Below are 17,582 nucleotides of genomic sequence, written 5' to 3'. Positions count from 1 at the left end.
ATACTTACTTTAGATTTAGAATTCTTATAACTAAAAATATATTATAGTACTGATGGGGGTAGAGGTAGAGCAATCGACCTCTGATCAGAAGATCAGAGGTTTGGTTCCCGCCTTGTGTCAAAGTAACGTTGGGCACAACACTGAACCCTACATTGCTCCTGGTGGTTATGGGTTGATGGTGCCAGTGTTTGTCAGCAGAGCTGTGTGTGAATGAGTGAATGGGATTGTGACTGTAAACCACTTTAGGCCTTCAAGGAAGACAGAAAACTTCTCTATAAGTATGGTAAACACTATTTACCATTGTAACCCTTGTGCTATCCTAGGCACTTTAACGTTGGGAGTTGGGTCATCTAGACCCACTAGACAGTGCTCTGAACCTTTTTTCTTCAATGATTTGTGATCTTCACTGGTGTCCATGGATGACATGAAATCTTTCCACCTTTATCCACCTTTGTCATGGTAGGGAGAACACGTCAATGTAAGGGTGGGGTCATAGGATAGCACAAGGGTTAAGAATCATCTTTGTAGTAAATCCAACTTCCCCAGGTTTTGTTCACGCAGCTGTCTACTTGAAAAATAAACTGCATCCACTGCTTTCTGAAATAAATTTCCTTTAGGAAAAATAAGTTGTTCACAGCCATAATCACCCAAAACATCTGGAAAAAACATTTCTATTCAGTGGTGTATGTTTTTGTGATCTTGGAGGTCCTCTTGCTTTTTTGTTGTCAAAATTTCAGAGTGAGGCGTTTCTTTGTGCCTCTGGAATAACATAAAGCCTAAAAAATAAGATCTTATTTGTAATGTAATTTTAGTAATCTATTTATTCAACAGTATTTTTACCTTTTTTTCTAATACTTAAATAGTTTTTTTAATGATTCCTTTTTCCTCATTTTATTTTTATTCTTTTGATTAAACAGTTTGTTCTTCAGTCTAATGTATAGAAAAATTTTCCATGAAATAGTTTTGATGCACTTTAAAGGATTTGAAGCCTGTAATCTTTGTGTTATTTACAATAACAGATCAGATCAGTGGTTGTCTTGCTAAAGTGTGTGGAGGTGGTTCTTGCAAAATTTAAGCTGATACTTTGGTCTGAAATTATTCACGTAATTCCTGGTTTTAAATGACTGATCACCTTAACTTGCAGATCTTCTGCCTCGTCAAAGTTTTGATTCAACTACAATTTCTTTAAAGTGAAATTTGACCAGTTTTCCAGTTACGAAGGGACTTTCAGAGCATCTTTTGGTGCCAGTCACTCTGTTCTGTCAAAAAATAACCCAAAGCTGATTTTATCTTTGTTTGTGTCAGACTGCAGCAAAAAAACAACATGAAAGTTGTGAAGAGAAATTTTATTTAGAGCAAAGTTAAACTGAACCACTGTTCATCTGAACTTCATAAAGCTAAAACGCACAAACCATTAAACAGAGCATGTTTAACACACTGTCCCGCTCAAACATCGTACTTTCACACCATTTGCCATGAAAAACCATTTCCTGGCTCAGATCAGGAACCTCCTGGTTCCACCTTCACGCACGCTGAAGTCCTCCTGAATTGAACTTGACCTGAAGGTCTTTGACTCTGCAGCGCCCCCTGCATCCGAATCAGAGCTGGCTGCCCGACTCATCAGACAAGAACCTCAACCTTTCAGCAGTTTGAAGTGATGTCCAGGAAAAGAAAGGTGAGCCATGCAGAGGATAAACAAACAGTAGCAGCTCTGCACTGAACACCCAGACAGACAATCTGCATCAGGAAGAACAGCTACTATTTCACTTTGTGCATCAGTTTGGAAACGTACTTGCACCTTTCAGGAAACATGCTTTTGTTTTGTTTTAACTCGCAGATTTCTGCTGCTCTAGGAAAACTTGTTTGGAAAAAGCAAAAACAAAAAAAAGAGTCCATACAACCACTCATGGTCCTGAAGTCTTGCAGTTTTTGTTCGGTTCACAGACCAGAGCAAACATGCAAACTGGTTTGGTTTTCAGTCTTTATGCAAATCTGAAGGAAGCAACATTCACAACTAGTGTTATAAAGGATGCAGGAGATCGCCTACTTTGACTTTATAGTCATTTGGAAAGAAAAATGACTTAGTGCATGTGAGGAGAATGCAGTTAGTCTTCGTCCTCGTTTGGGGGGCTCAATCGTGAGGCTGAATTTGGGGGTTTCCGTGACAACTGCTCCTGTTCGAGGGCGATCGAGTCAAACGACATCTGACAGAGTCTGATCAGCTGTCATCAGAACCGATCCGGTGGGATCATGGAGCAGAGGCGGAGCTACAGAAGTGTTGAAGCGAGTCAGGTCAGAGTGAGGGAGCTGGCTCCTGTGAGGCTCAAGGCTCCTTCTCTTCATTCTCTGCTTCTAGGATTTCCAGAAGGTTCTGCTTCTCCTCCTCTGGCATCAGAGTGACGGGGTTCAGGTGGAAAATTTGCCTGAAACGCAAAGGACTAAATGAGCGCCCCCTGCAGGTCATTTAAAAGCATGCTTCTTTACAGATTTGGACTCACTTGTGGTCGCACGCCGGGAAGAACAAATCTAAGATCTTGACGATGAATCCTGATCCTACAACGCCGATCACAACCACGCCCATCACCAGGAAGAAGACCGGCAGCGACTTGAAGCAGAAGACACGAAGACGCTCCCTCATTTCCTCCACCCAGCGACACATGGCCTGATGGGAGCATAGCTGTCACATGGTCTGGATTTCTGAAACCCCACCCCCCCTTTAAGACCCCTCCCTCTTACAGAGTAAGACGATGACACCTCACTCTGGTTCTGATCAGAGCGGCTGGAGTCCCTGTCGTCCCCGTCGTATCCGTCATTGTACAGCAGGAGGGGGTCCATCCGCAGGGGGGTCTCTGGGAGCTTTCCTGGAGCTGCCACTTCCTCCTGGGTGGTGTCGGCCTGCTTCTCTGTGTGGGGGTACTGGCTGGTGGTGTGGGTCATGAGCTGCTCTTCATCTGAGGACAAAAAGCAGAGATCTGATGACACAGACTGCACATAATCCTTTTTTTGGATGCATAAAAATAGCAAAAATGGAGAAGAAAGTGATTAGTTTGAAAAAAAAAAACAATGAAGAAAAGCTTTGGCAAGTCCATCCTCTCTCTTCAGTAATCTAAAATTAAAAAAAATTATCTTATCCAATTGATCCAAAAGTTCTGATTTATTTGTCTAATTAATAACTGAAGCTGTTTGGGGTTTTTGTATAAACTTTTAGAGGTAAATTCTAAAGAATAAAAAGTTGAAGTGAAGCTTTGGCACAGTTTCAGTGTAGAAGCTCTGCCTCACTCACTTCTGTGTCGGCTGGGTTGTGACGTCGCTATGAGCCACTCATCAATTAGGCCTTCACTCTGAAACAACAGCTAAACTGTCGGCCTTTTCTCCTCATCCAATCACAATCGGATTTTCACTTTTAAATTCAGAAATGGTTCGTCTTTCTGGCCCTCCTCCACCCCGTTCTCCACCAGGAACAATACTTTGTCACGCTCTGGCCCTAAACTACCAGACATCTGTGTTTACAGTCGAGCAGATGACGTAGCCTACACCTCAAAAGAGTTCAAAGGAAAGGATCTTCCATGTGGTATTCTGGGATGTAACGGATCAGAACATTGAAAACAGCTTGAAACAATTGGGAGGAGAAGCAAGAGGATCTAAAAACGTTACATAAAATACATACATTTTTAAACAGTGAATAAAGTTCTATCAAACTCAGGTGAACTCCTTGAGATTTTACTTAATTTGTTTTTTGTTTTTTATAAAGTTGATGATAATGAGGACTTAAACTGACCCCTCCTAGAACTCGGCGGGTCGGTGACGACCACGTCGTTCTCTCGAGGAAACCTGAAGATGTCGCTGTGTCCGATGGGGTAGACGTTGGTGAACTGACCCAGCTTCTGGAAGTCTGGACTCATCAGGATTTTCACCTCACACATGTCCGGCTGCTGGACCTAAATGACACAAGAGTCCGAAGGTTCTGTGAGGCCGGACCTGGTGATGGGTTCAGTCATGCTTCAGACACCTCTGCTCGGGCGGTTACCTGTTTTCCCTCCAGTTCTATCACTTCACTGAAGAGCTGCAGAGCCAACACCTCCTCCAAGTCGCTGTAGAGCCGATTTTGGCTCACCATCACTCTGGTTACCGTGGAAACCAAGTCCCCAGACTCAAACTCCCTGCTTCCATTGATGTTATTCACTGCAAATACAATTCCAGCAGGGGAAAAAAAGTGATTCATGTTGGTAAAAAGTCCCAGCCCATCATAATGACTAAAGCAGTTTACAAGTGAGGAACCAAACAGCTGTGCGGAGTAAAAGTAAACAAACAAGAAAAAAAAGGTTTAACTCTAAAACAAATTTGTAGCTACAGTGATTACCATGTGTGGATGTAACTACATCTGCATGCTCTGAAATAGAAACGTGAACATAGCAGGGATTGAGAGAAGCTATAATTTTCATCATGTGATACATTTCCTATCTAGCACTGATCCGTTCATCTGCCTAATCCCTTTTAGGGTCACAGGGTTGCTGGAGCCTATCCCAGCCACTATTGGGTAGAGGTGGGGGTACCACACAGTAACACACACCTAGTGGCAGTGACCTACAAGGCATGTTTTTGGACTGTGGGGGGGAAACCCACACATGCACAAGAAAAACAAGAAACCTCCATTCAGAAAGCTCCCAGCTGGGATTTGAACTAGGACCTTTTTGCTGTAAGGCGAGAATGCAAACCACTACACCACCGTGCAGCTCTTTTCAAGAATGTGCTCTTTTTTTTTTTTTTAATGCTCATTGTTGAAGTGTTTCAGTAACATGTTGCTATTCACACGTTTCACTCCAAAGTGTCTTTACAGGTAAAAGAGCAGGTGGGGGGAGGACCCGGTTTTTACAGTTTCAGCCACTGAGAACTGGACGGAGTGAGTGTGACCAGACCCATAGAAATTGATTTACTTCCAGCTCCAACCAAATTAAGTCAATTCAGTCGCCATTTTTCTAGAGACGGCCGTGTTGGAGTCAGAAATCGTTGATTGTTTGATTGGTCTAAATAAGTCTGAGTCAACATTTCTATGGTCCTCTGGGTGCCTGAGTGCCTTTATGCCTCGTAATAAAAAGTGTCCACTTTATTTGTTATCAACATGAATAAAAATGCGTCTACAAAAAAGGGGTGCATAGTGGCACAGAGGTTAGTGGTCTCGCCTCACAGTGACAAGGCCCTCGTTCGAATCCCAGCTGGGACCTTTCTGTGAACCCGTGACCCCAAAAAGGAATTAGCGAGTTGAGAAAATGGACGGGTGGGTGGATGTATGCAAAACAAAATAGATATGTTTTTTCAGTTTGAGCTTTGATATTGGATCTTCGCCATTTTCCTGATGGAAGAGACATTTTGTCTGCAGCAGACCAAAGAGGAAACACCTAACTCTTGTTTGCCATGGAACCTTGTTAGTGGGACGCCATATTTGGGGTGGTTCACCCAGATAAGATAAAAGCTGTGTCACACTGTAAAGTAACAGAGCTGTCAATCACCAAGATCAAATATTGAAGATAGAAAGAAGAAAAACCCCAGGAAATAGAAATGTATGCGGTGGGGAAAAAAACATGTTTGTCCGGACGAGCATATTTCTAAGGGAAGTCCACTTTTGTCACACTGCTTCTTTTTCTTAGTCAGAGTTGGGAGAGACGGACGGTGTGAAGTCAGCGTTTTTCTGGCAATACAGTGAGAAAAAAACAGTGAGTTTAAGTTGCATTTTTAGGCTGTTTCTCATTCTAAAAAGATCAAGTACAATGTGGGAGTAGCTCCTTTTAGATCTGACTGATTTATCCTAGCGATTAGCGACCAGAGAGTGTTGCAGGCAGAGAGGACGTTGCTCATTGTTATGCTTATTGTTATGTTTAGAAAATCCCAGTTTTCATGCAGGTCATATTATTTTGTTGTATTGTAGTGTCTGTCACATGACGTGGACGTTTGGTCTGCTGTCAGAGTTCTGCAGGCTGCAGGGGTTACTGTCGGAGCTGGCAGCACAGGGAATTAAATCAATCACCTTTGCCTGCTTTGGTCAAAATAGGGTTGAGCACGAGTGTTTCTTTTTGCCTACGGGTCCTCTCATCTGGCAGTTATGTTGTTTCACCCTTAGTTATTTCTTCCTGTTGTGTTTACTTCTTTTTAGCACCATGAGTGTGGGAAGAGGAGAGGATGATGACAGCTGTGCGATGTACAATGCTTAGCGTGTCAAAGTAAAAGTGCAGAGTACGTCTTATCACGTGTCTCTGTCTGTATTGCAGCGTTGCTGCGGCGTGTGTCCGCCACATGTAACATAACGGTCCGTGGGAATTATACCAGACATCAAACCGGTCCGTGGCGCCATAAAGGTTGAGGACCGTACTAGATCTAGAGAACAAACTCACAAATAAGTGCTGGACAGGGAAACCTGGTGACTCCTGACAGCTCCACCGGGAAGTCGTTGACCAGAATCTGTTCTTCTCCCACTGAAACGTTGAAGCTGATCTGAAAAAAATTAAGTTGTAAACATTAATTTGGAAGAAAATAACCACTTGGGTGAGTGAAGTTGACATTAATTCACCTGTAAGTTCTTTGACTCCTGCAGTTCTGTGTCTGCCGTCACGTTTATCAGGATATTTTCCTGCAGAACGCACAAACGTGTCAGGACAAAAACATCAGACGGAACAGCTCAGGAAAGGTGGGATCGGAGTTTCCCGTCAGCCGCACTTAAGCAGCTAATGCTAAGCTAGCATTAAAAATAGCGGCGTGTTTCTTAAAACTTCTTTTCTCACCGTGCTCAACGGCCTTCCAGGAGACTCCGCACAACAAACTGAAACCAGGAACACAAACATCATCCGATCTTTAATCGCCGTCATCTCTGTTTCTGACTGAATCTGAAAACGAACCACAACACAGAGGGGGGGGGGGAAACAAACTGTTAAATACAACAGCGCATGCGCACTTTATCTCAGCGCACGCAATTCTCGCGATATCTAGACGTCAGTATGGCGGTGCTCCTTGAAACAACGCTGGGAGATATTGTGATCGATTTGTTCACGGAGGAAAGGCCAAAAGGTGAAAAATATACAGAGTTCTACCTTTTTTTGCTTTCTATTATGTATATAAGTTTATCAGAATGAGCCAAAGTGGGAGCCAAGAGTGCTAGGAATTAGCCCCGGTGGCTAACCAGTTAGCCGCCGTCGGGGCTGCTTGTTTACTACTTATGCCTATACCTTTTTTAATTTTAAATATGTTTCACTCACATCTGTTCTCTGGCTAACAAATGCATGTATTATAATGCATATGTGTGTCAGAAATGCAGTGAAGAAGTTACCTATTTTGCAATATAGCAAGAATATATTAAATACATATTTATTCAATAAATAAAAGAAATAAGATTTCCTGATAGCCTGTTAGCTAGCTACACCCACATACGTCTACATTGTTCATTTAGGATTCAAGGAGTTTTTATTGCCATTGTTGAACAAATTTGCTGCGGTGCCAATGTGCCACATAAAACACTTAAGAATAATAAAATTCACAAAAGCAAGCAAAAAATAAATAAATAAAACACAATGTCAGAAAATGTGCAATTTAAAGAAACAGATAATTAAGCAAAAAGTTATAAGGAAATATTTGGCTAATCTGTAAAGGAAATTCTCTAAATAAACTAAAGAAATTGAAAGTAAATTATCCAAAATATAATAAAATATGTATTCAAGCTTCATAAATTAAAGAAATCTGAATACAGGTTTGTCTTAAAATAAAAATTTTCTTAAATGTTGAGGTTTTGTTTGACTTCATTGTTGCTTTTTAAGAAGCTTTTGATTTGTTTTGGAATTTCCCTACGTTGCTTCCTTGATATTCATGTTTTTGTACTGTTTGATAAGACTACCATGTTTGTAATTACAGTATTTTTACCTGAAAACTTGCATGTCTCATCATATAAAGTGAAAAGTTTTTCTTATTAAAGCTTACGAAAAGATAAAGATCATTTATTTTTCTCTTCACAGCATGTCTGAATTTCCTGAAGCTCTGCAAGATTAAATACTACAACTATTGTCTGTTCCACAACGTGCAGGTGAGTGTGAGAGATTGCGTTACGTTCTGCTCTCGCAGTCTTAAGCTCCCTTTATCGATCAGCTTTATTGTTCTCGAACAGTCCTGCTTTGTTTTCCCGATTTCTCGATTTTGCCTACTTTCGATTCCAAAAATCTGTTCAGTTCCACCAGGGAGACGCAGCAGGGGTAGATGAAAAACAAGCAGGACGCTGGCCCCTCATGGTCAACCCAGCACACGTCTGATGAGGGCGCCAGAGTCCTACATTTTCATATTCGACTGAATTGTAACTTCTGCAGGCAAACACAGGTCTTTATAGTTAGCACTTAGATTAACAGAGTGAGTGAGACGTCAACTGTTGGTTGACTTTAGGGTAGTTTAAACTTTTTATTGATTATTTTTATTCAATGAAAATAGACAATGGTGGGAGAAGAAAAACAAAAATGTAGACAAAAGCATTTGTTTTAACAAAAGGAACTATTATTAAACAATTAATTTTCTTTGCAGTAAATACTGTTATATTATTATATTTTTAACAGTTTATAACTGCAAATAAATTGACTATAGCTTTGATTTTATATAGATTCCATAGATTTGTATGTTTGTGTATATATTTATGTATATTTTCATTGGTAGGCAATTACTTTTATCAGAACTATCCCATTTTTCTTGAACCATTTATCCAAGTTCCATTTTTTATGCATTGTTTTTAAGATTTATTCTTTACCTTTTAATTTTTTATGGGAGTAATTAAAAAAAAAAGAAATAGTAAAAGGCAATAAGACATCTGATGGTTGCTTTGTGAAATGACTTGGATCTTGTTTTCAAACCAGCTTCAAACAGGAAGTTTATTTCTGTGTTTATAAAGCTAAGGAGAAATCTCAAATGGACAAGAAGATGATATTGTCCCTTAGAGATGTTAACATTGTTGGACTGTTTGCTGGGGTTTAATGAATGGATATGCAGTGAGTCTGTTGGTTCCTTCCACGGTGTTTCAGAGAGACTTCATCGCTCAGACTGGAGACCCCACTGGAACCGGTCGTGGTGGAGAGTCCATCTACAGGTCAGCCTCACAGCAGCAGGGCTTCAGTTCTTTGCTGATGGACTTCTGCACAGTATGCATGTGTCTTTCTGGGTTTGCAGTAAGCTCTATGGAGACCAGGCGCGTTTCTTCGATGCAGAGAAGGTCCCTCGCATCAAACACAAGAAGAAGGGAACGGTTTCCATGGTGAACAATGGAAACGATCAGCATGGATCACAGGTGAGATGGATGTCCTAGAAGAAAAATCAAATGAAAACAATCAGATGAAGATCTGATTATCATTTCGATCTGATTCCTGGATGTCTTTGATTGATCAGAAATCTTCCTTCAGTTTCTCATGACCACAGGGGAGAACTTGGACTACCTGGATGGAGTTCATACTGTGTTTGGAGAAGTGACAGAAGGGATGGACATCTTGAAGAAGATCAACGAGACCTTCGTCGATAAGGATTTTGTTCCATTTCAGGATATCAGGTGAGAGTCCTAAAAACGGAGCAGAGTTGCTGTTTTGGCTTCTAAACCACTGACGTAAATCAGTTTCTGACTCAACACACTTCAGTAAATGATAGTTTATTCTGCACATTTGAATCCAGAATGGTTTCTGTTTGCTGATGAACAGAAGAAGTGAATTTTCACTGATGAAAGGGTGAAGTTTTATTGGTATAGTAATGATTTATTTAAACAAAATGTTCATAAAAACAAACAAGACGATACAAAAACAAGATATTTGATTTGATTTGATCCATTTAGCTAAAACTGGACAGCCTCTGTAGTTATAAGACTGTCGCCTGGTGTTGTTTCCTGTTCAGGATAAACCACACGGTGATCCTGGAGGATCCGTTTGACGATCCTCCTGACCTTCCGGTGCCGGATCGATCACCAGAACCCACCAAGGAGCAGCTGGATGTGAGAATCTAACCTGCAATCTGAACTGATCATACTAGAGCATGATGGTTCTCCATGACTTAAATATGATGCTGTTTAGAATTCAGCTCTGTCTTTCCTTCTAGAAAAAGATCAGAAAGAAACTTGTTATCTTTAGTTTCTAACTCTGCCCCCTTAAAGCCTCTTTTTGGAAAGAACTGTTAGACTGACATTGGCTAGAATGTGACCCCAAAACCCGAGAACGATCCCTGAAGAAGTGATGATCATGTCGGTCTGCAGAGCGGCCGCATCGGAGCAGATGAAGAGATTGTCGACACAGACGGGAGGAGTGCAGAGGAACTGGAGGAGCGGCTGAAGGAGAAAGAGGCCAAAACTCAAGCCATCCTGCTGGAGATGGTGAGGAAACCCTCTAGAGTGTAAAGACTCCACTCTCATTGGGTGATGCCTCCTCTCAGCTGCTGGTGTTTTACGCAGGTGGGTGACCTCCCTGACGCAGACATGAAGCCTCCAGAAAATGTTCTGTTCGTGTGCAAACTCAACCCCGTCACCACCGACGAAGACCTGGAGATCATCTTTTCTCGCTTTGGTTCCATCAAAAGGTTCAAGTTGGTCCTCAGAATGTGTTTTTGAGCTCGCAGACCTTCTGAAAATTCTCAGTTTGTTAAAACCGCATCATCTTTTCCCATCCTGCAGCTGTGAGATCATTAGAGACTGGAAAAGTGGAGACTCCCTCTGTTACGCCTTCATCGAGTTCGAAAAGGTGAGTCCCTTAAGGAGCAGAATGACAGTTCGCCTTCCTTTACTTAATACAGTTTGCAACATATCAATATCAAAATCACAAAAAAAATCAGATATTTCACCTTTGATAATCAGAAAAACGGTTTTGTCAGGTTTTCTTTTCAGATTTCAGGAGTTAGACTGATCCCAAAGACATGAATAAGCTCATAGCTGCTGCAGCGGCCCCTTGTGGCGTCACCTGAACTTTCTTGGAGTGTTCTGTTAATTTCAGCATCTTCAGACGAGCTTTATGGGATTGTCAGATTGCCAGGGTTCACTGCATGTAATCTAACAAGAATGTCATCAGTCTGACCCAGATCTTCTTTGAAATCTTCTTTCCTTCTTCCGGAATTCTTACAAGCCGGTCCTCAGCAGATTCTCTGAGCGTGAATCAAAATGAAACCGAATCTTCTGACTGCTGTTTAGTCAAACTGTCTTTTCATGACGGTATCACCAGTTCCTCTTAAAGCCGAAGAAAGATTTGCAGACTTCAATGTTCCAAGAATGAAAATTGTATTTTTGATTTTCTCTTTAGGGTTTGTGTCTCATTGACATAGAAATGGAATAAATGGTTTTTGCACAACCCTGCTAATTAACCCAACATAAGCAGTAAAGGCACATTTTAGGTGATCACATTTTTGTTATTGTCTTTGTTTAATATTCATTACAATAATCACATGAATGCAAACGTTAAGGCTCAAAGACACAAGAAACTGTTGAAACACATTTGATGCTGTTGGGAGAGTTTGGTGTCTTTTGATCCAAGTTAAACTTAGAAAAAAAGTTTCTTTTGTTTCTTAACAGCTTTTTTAATTTTCGCAAACACAAGAGAGATGATGATATTAAGCCCATTTTTGCTTGGAAACATCTATTGTAGCCCAAGAAAATGTATGATAAGTTAGTATTGGGAACAAGATGTAGCCGAAGAGTATGTTTTTAGACAAAATTAGCTTTTTATCTACAAAGAAACTATCCCAAATTGATGGTCAAAATGAGCTTCAAATGACCTTTTTTCAAATATTTTTTGTCCTGTATTCAGAAAAGTAATGACTTAATAGGTCATTATTATTGATGAGACGGTTATCACTCGTGATCCTCACCATCCAAGTGATTTTCAATCTGGCACCGTCACAAACATTGTTTAGGGTGCAAAGCCAAAGAAAACTTTCATAACACATTTTAGCCACCAGTAAAGCCAGAAAGAAAGAGAAACTCTCAGAACTTGTTCCTTTGTCTTTCGCTCACTGACTGACAGTCATGCCTCCTCTCTCATAATCGTCCTCCTTTCAGGAACAGGGATTCCCCGAAAATTCCTTTAGTTTTGTTTGTTGTCACGGTCTGTTGGCCCCGCCCCCTAAAGGACAGAACGCCGCAGTTGTCTCGTTTAGACCCGATTTTAAGGCTGAAATCCCAGGGCTTTTACCAGAACACCAGAACTGATCAGGAGACGGGCCAGATCCTTTTTTGGTTGTTTGTTTTATTACAATATTGTAGGAGAAACCAAACTGTGCTTTTCCATGAACTTACATCTCTGCCAAGAGCAGGAAGTGACAGTTTTACGGTGACTTGAGCACAAGTAAAACAAGTTTTATTACTTCAATTAAAAGCTGTTTTATTAGTTCAATGATGTTGTCAGTTCGTCCTGCAGCACATCGACTGTCAAAAACACTTAGCCTGGATTTACAGTTTCCGGCCACATGAAGCCAGATTCACCGCAGCCGTCAGTATGAAGGCCATTTTTACTCTTCCTCACAGAAATGCTCCATTTTAGGGGCGTAGTAGTCACATAACGTTGGCACAATGACAGGGAAAGGCAGAGAGCTGGCAGACAGGATGGAGAGAAGGAAGGTAGATGTACTGTGTGTGCAGGAGACAAGGTGGAAGGGCAGCAAGGCACGTAGTATTGGAGGAGGATACAAACTGTTCTATCATGGTGTTGATAGGAAGAGAAACGGGGTAGGAGTGATTCTGAAGGGGGAGCTTGTAAACAGTGTTCTAGAGGTGAAAAGAGTCTCAGACAGGATGATGAGCCTAAAGTTAGAAATTGAAGGGGTGATGGTGAATGTAGTCAGTGGGTATGCGCCACAGGTTGGCTGTGAGTTAGAAGTGAAGGAGAGATTCTGGAGTGAGTTGGATGAGGTCATAGAGAGTTTTCCCAGAGGAGAGAGAGTTGTTATTGGAGCAGACTTTAATGGGCATGTTGGTGAGGGCAACAGAGGTGATGAGGAGGTGATGGGCAGGTTTGGTGTGAAGGAAAGGAATCTGGAGGGACAGATGGTGGTGGACTTTGCGAAGAGGATGGAAATGGCTGTAGTCAACACTTACTTCCAGAAGAGAGAGGAACATAGAGTGACATACAGAAGTGGAGGTAGGAGTACTCAGGTGGACTACATCCTATGTAGACGAGGTCATTTGAGAGAGGTTAATGACTGCAAAGTGGTGGTAGGAGAGAGTGTAGCCAAACAGCACCGCATGGTGGTGTGTAAGATGACTCTGGAGGTCAGGAAGAAGAAGAGAGGGAAAACAGAAAAGAAGACCAAGTGGTGGAAGCTACAGAATGAAGAAACTTGTGAGGAATTTAGGCAGAAGTTGAGGCAGGTCCTGGGTGGTCAGGATGAGCTTCCAGAGGACTGGGAAACTACAGCAGAGATTATCAGGGAAACAGGTAGGAAGGTGCTAGGTGTGTCATCTGGAAAGAGGAAAGACGGTAAAGAGACTTGGTGGTGGAATGAGGAAGTACAGGAATGCGTCCAGAGGAAGAGGTTGGCTAAAAGGAAGTGGGATGTAGAAAGGACTGAGGAAGGTAGACAGGAGTACAAGGAAGCGCAGCGTAAAGTGAAGAGAGAGGTGGCAAAGGCCAAACAGAAAGCTTACGATGAGCTATATGACAGGTTAGACACAAAGGAAGGAGAGAAGGACTTGTACAGGCTGGCCAGACAGAGAGACAGAGATGGGAAGGACGTGCAACAGATAAGGGTGATTAAGGACAGAGATGGAAAGGTGCTAACAACCCAAGAGAGTGTACAGAAAAGATGGAAGGAGTATTTTGAGGAGCTGATGAACGAGGAAAATGACAGGGAAAGAAGGGAGGAAGATGTGGTTGTTGTGGAGCAGGAAGTAGCAGAGATTGGAAAGGATGAGGTTAGGAAGGCTCTGAAAAGGATGAAGAGCGGAAAGGCCGTTGGTCCTGATGACGTACCTGTGGAGGTATGGAAGTGCCTAGGAGAGACAGCAGTGGAATTTCTAACAAGGTTGTTCAATAGGATTTTAGAGAGTGAGAAGATGCCTGAGGAATGGAGGAGAAGCGTTCTGGTCCCAATCTTTAAGAACAAGGGTGACACGCAGAACTGCAGCAACTATAGAGGAATAAAGTTGATGAGCCACACAATGAAGCTGTGGGAAAGAGTAGTGGAAGCCAGGCTTAGGAAGAAGGTGGAGATTTGTGAGCAGCAGTATGGTTTCATGCCCCGTAAGAGCACCACTGATGCCATTTTTGCTTTGAGAATGTTGATGGAAAAGTACAGAGAAGGTCAGAAGGAGCTGCATTGTGTGTTCGTAGATTTAGAGAAGGCGTAGGACAGGGTGCCGAGGGAGGAGCTGTGGTACTGTATGAGGTCGTCTGGAGTGGCAGAGAAATATGTTAGAGTAGTTCAGGACATGTATGAGAGAAGTATGACGGTGGTGAGATGTGCTGTAGGTCAGACAGAGGAGTTCAAGGTGGAGGTGGGACTACACCAAGGATCAGCTTTGAGTCCTTTTTTGTTTGCTATGCTGATGGACAGGCTGACAGACGAGGTAAGACAGGAATCTCCCTGGACAATGATGTTTGCGGATGACATTGTAATTTGCAGTGAGAGTAGAGAGCAGGTGGAGGAACAGCTAGAGAGGTGGAGGTTTGCTCTGGAAAGAAGAGGTATGAAGGTCAGTCGTAGTAAGACAGAATACATGTGTCTGAACGAGAGGGATCAAGGTAGAAGCGTTAGGTTACAGGGGGCTGAGGTGAAGAAGGTGCAGGAGTTTAAGTACTTGGGGTCAACAGTTCAGTGTGATGGGGATTGTGGAAAAGAGGTGAAGAGGCGAGTGCAGGCAGGTTGGAGCGGTTGGAGGAAAGTGTCAGGAGTGTTGTGTGACAGAAGAGTGCCAGCAAGACTCAAAGGAAAGGTGTACAAGACAGTGGTGAGACCAGCTCTGCTCTATGGGTTAGAGACGGTAGCAGTGAGACAGAGACAAGAGGCTGAGATGGAGGTAGCGGAGATGAAGATGTTGAGGTTCTCCTTAGGAGTGACCAGGTTAGACAGGATAAGGAACGAGTACATCAGAGGGACGGCTCATGTTGCCTGTGTTAGCGACAAAGTCAGAGAAGCCAGACTGAGATGGTTTGGACATGTTCAGAGGAGGGATAGTGGATATATTGGTAGAAGGATGTTGGAGATGGAGCTGCCTGGCAGGAGGGCAAGAGGACGGCCAAAGAGGAGATACATGGATGTCTTAACAGAGGACATGAAGTTGGCTAACGTTAGGGTAGAAGATGTTCATGATAGAGTGAGGTGGAAAAGGATGATTCGCTGTGGCGACCCCTGATGGGAAAAGCCGAAAGAGAAAGGAAAGGGGCGTAGTAGTCACAGTCAGAGTGTCATGCTCACCAGTCTCCTCCAAACCAGTCAATGCTCCTGCTTGTTCCTCCTTCACACAGCTGGCAGTCACTTCCTAAAGCTTTACCAAATTTTACCAATACTATTAAAATAATGTAAATTATTGGGGTCAAATGGAAACAAAGGGAGACATAGAGAAACATAGGGAATTTAGTTTGTGCATCAAAACTCGCCAGACTAGCAAACGTGGACCACAATGCATTGCGTTTGAACAATTTGTCATTTGATAAAAATGTATATACATTTATTTTTTTACAAACCCTCCAAATCAGAACTCTTTGGATTCATAAATAGTCTTTGTAAAATGTTTTAGGCTTTTACTTCAGCAAAAGGTGACGTCAAATTTGGTGATTTTGGCAACGTTTAAGAGCTAGCATTAGGGATTAGGCGTTATAAGAAACATTTTCTTTCGCCTTGCCTCCCAGATTGCAGCTCTCAGAGGGAAAACACACACCTGTTTGCACCTTTTCTATGCTTTGATTTGGAGTACATCTGCGTGTTCTGTGAGGTGGTCACAAAACCCCATAAATTCAGTTTTTCTGTTATTTTTAGTTTTTCTATGTTTAAATACTGAATGAAGTGATTGCAAAAGGAAGCCACCCATTGGACCCCCATTGATGGAAGCTGGCGTTTGTCAGTTCCCCATCAGAGGGCGCTGTGGAGCCGCCTCACTTTGAGCAAATGTGGCTTACTTTTTAATTTTTTAGTTACTGGATGAATGTTGACTTTTGCAAACTGCAAAACCTAAAAGACGTTGATGTTGAGACACAAAGAGACTTTCATTTTCTAGTTCTGTGGTTGAAACCACGTCTGCTCTAGAAGGAACATTTTCAATCTTTTGAAGCTTCTCTTTTGAAAGTCAAGCGTTATGACTGAACTGCTGCTCTGAATTTTTGGAAAAATTTGGCGTCTTCCGGTCGGGTTTACCACAAAACTTCTGACCTGTCAGTAGATTATTAAGCACAGCTCCAGGGACTGAATTTGCTCTCGTTGTTTGCATTGACAGCAAGAAGATTGTGAAAAAGCGTATTTCAAGATGGACAACGTCCTCATCGACGATCGCCGGATCCACGTGGACTTTAGCCAGTCAGTCGCAAAGATCAAGTGGAAAGGAAAAGGTACCTGAGGTCCTCTGAGAGGGATGAGGTTCACCAAGACTGTTGATGCTCCATCAGTGCTCTAATTTTTGCTTCTGGTCTTATTTGCTCGTCTTCATCGCTGTAGGTGGGAAGTACACTAAAGAGGACTTCAAAGCCTACGAGAATGACCTGGAGAGCCGATCAAAACTGACTCTGAAAGATCAAGCGAAGCCGAAACAAGAGTATCCTGAAAACTAACGGTGGTTTCTGTGCCGGGGGTCAAAAGGTCTGTAGTTTTGATCCGGAGGTTTCCTTTACTCTGCTCCAAAAGCTCCAGGTACGACCTTGTGATTGACGAGGAAGACGAGGTGACAGGCCATCGACATTCTGAGAAGAAACACAAGGAGAAGAAGCACCACCATCATTCTGATGAGGAGGACAGCAGGAAGTCCAAGAAGCACAGGGTAATGCGTGACCTTTGACCTGCAGAAGACTTGGAGACCTTTGGTTCTTTTGGTTTAGATTCACTGGTTCCAGACCATTTGAGTTCAGTCAAATATGGCGGTTTGTTGGTTCCTCTCCTGCAGGACAGCGATGACGGCAGACGTGACAGGAAGTCCGGCCGCCAGCGCTCCCGCTCTCGCTCCAGAGACCGGGACCACAGACACAAAAAGTCTAGGGGCAAAGACGGGCGAGACAGATCCCACCGCAGCCACAGCCGCTCCCCGAAGAGGTCCAAAACCGAGGACAAGAGCCGGTTCCGATGAAGATGATCCTGACTATCATCTTCTGAAGCAGGGAGTTGAATCCATGAGATGGATGAGTCCTTTAAAGTCTAAAGGAAACATCTGCATCAGCTGATCAGCTGCATTTGATTCAGAAATAAAGTTTTGTACATCAATCATGAGGAAGTATTTTGGTCGTGTTTAAATTCCAAAGCTTCTTCTTCCTCTTTTCCTCAGTTGATGCTCTACACATTCTTCTCTTTAGTTTGTTTTTCACACCACCGACTTCCTTACAATTAACACTTTATTGTGAACTTATGTCAACAAAACATCCGTCTTCCACTGAAGAAAACCTTTACGGTGTTAGGAGGAAGAACTGCAC

The 17,582-nt window shown here is 42.5% G+C and overlaps 2 protein-coding genes across 2 annotated transcripts; one reads left to right on the top strand and one right to left on the bottom strand.

Annotated features, from left to right (window-relative positions):
* Positions 1-1,330: 1,330 nt before the first annotated feature.
* Positions 1,331-6,923, bottom strand: ginm1 (glycoprotein integral membrane 1). The gene is made up of 8 exons (XM_004083529.4): positions 6,774-6,923; positions 6,563-6,622; positions 6,387-6,486; positions 4,028-4,182; positions 3,779-3,938; positions 2,737-2,951; positions 2,499-2,662; positions 1,331-2,423 (listed from the first exon to the last, which is right to left on the bottom strand). The coding sequence occupies exons 1-8, from the start codon at positions 6,855-6,857 to the stop codon at positions 2,324-2,326; spliced, it is 1,038 nt and encodes a 345-aa protein (XP_004083577.1). The 5' UTR covers positions 6,858-6,923; the 3' UTR covers positions 1,331-2,323.
* A 17-nt stretch (positions 6,924-6,940) lies between these two features.
* ppil4 (peptidylprolyl isomerase like 4) lies at positions 6,941-17,382 on the top strand. Its single transcript, XM_004083528.3, has 13 exons — positions 6,941-7,056; positions 7,995-8,062; positions 9,039-9,103; positions 9,184-9,301; positions 9,414-9,556; positions 9,892-9,988; positions 10,247-10,363; positions 10,442-10,566; positions 10,661-10,727; positions 16,403-16,514; positions 16,621-16,717; positions 16,807-16,939; positions 17,063-17,382. Exons 1-13 carry the CDS (start codon positions 6,987-6,989, stop codon positions 17,240-17,242), a joined length of 1,392 nt encoding a protein of 463 aa, XP_004083576.1. The 5' UTR covers positions 6,941-6,986; the 3' UTR covers positions 17,243-17,382.
* Positions 17,383-17,582: the final 200 nt, after the last annotated feature.

Source organism: Oryzias latipes, chromosome 24, assembly GCF_002234675.1.
Source record: "Oryzias latipes chromosome 24, ASM223467v1".
NCBI classification, from domain to species: Eukaryota; Metazoa; Chordata; class Actinopteri; order Beloniformes; family Adrianichthyidae; genus Oryzias; species Oryzias latipes.
Note: the sequence above shows the minus strand (reverse complement) of the source record. Positions and strands in the feature narration are given on the sequence as shown.

Bases quoted from the DNA above. Each gene is read 5' to 3' on its own strand.
- ppil4 (XM_004083528.3), top strand. From the start codon at position 6,987: ATGGCGGTGCTCCTTGAAACAACGCTGGGAGATATTGTGATCGATTTG. The intron at 7,057-7,994 runs GTGAAAAATATA...TTCTCTTCACAG, and splicing joins CACGGAGGAAAGGCCAAAAG to CATGTCTGAATTTCCTGAAG. The intron at 16,718-16,806 runs GTATCCTGAAAA...CTGCTCCAAAAG, and splicing joins CAAGCGAAGCCGAAACAAGA to CTCCAGGTACGACCTTGTGA.
- ginm1 (XM_004083529.4), bottom strand. From the start codon at position 6,857: ATGACGGCGATTAAAGATCGGATGATGTTTGTGTTCCTGGTTTCAGTT. The intron at 4,183-6,386 runs GTGAGTTTGTTC...TTGTATTTGCAG, and splicing joins TCCCTGTCCAGCACTTATTT to TGAATAACATCAATGGAAGC. The intron at 2,663-2,736 runs GTAAGAGGGAGG...TGCTCCCATCAG, and splicing joins AGGTGTCATCGTCTTACTCT to GCCATGTGTCGCTGGGTGGA.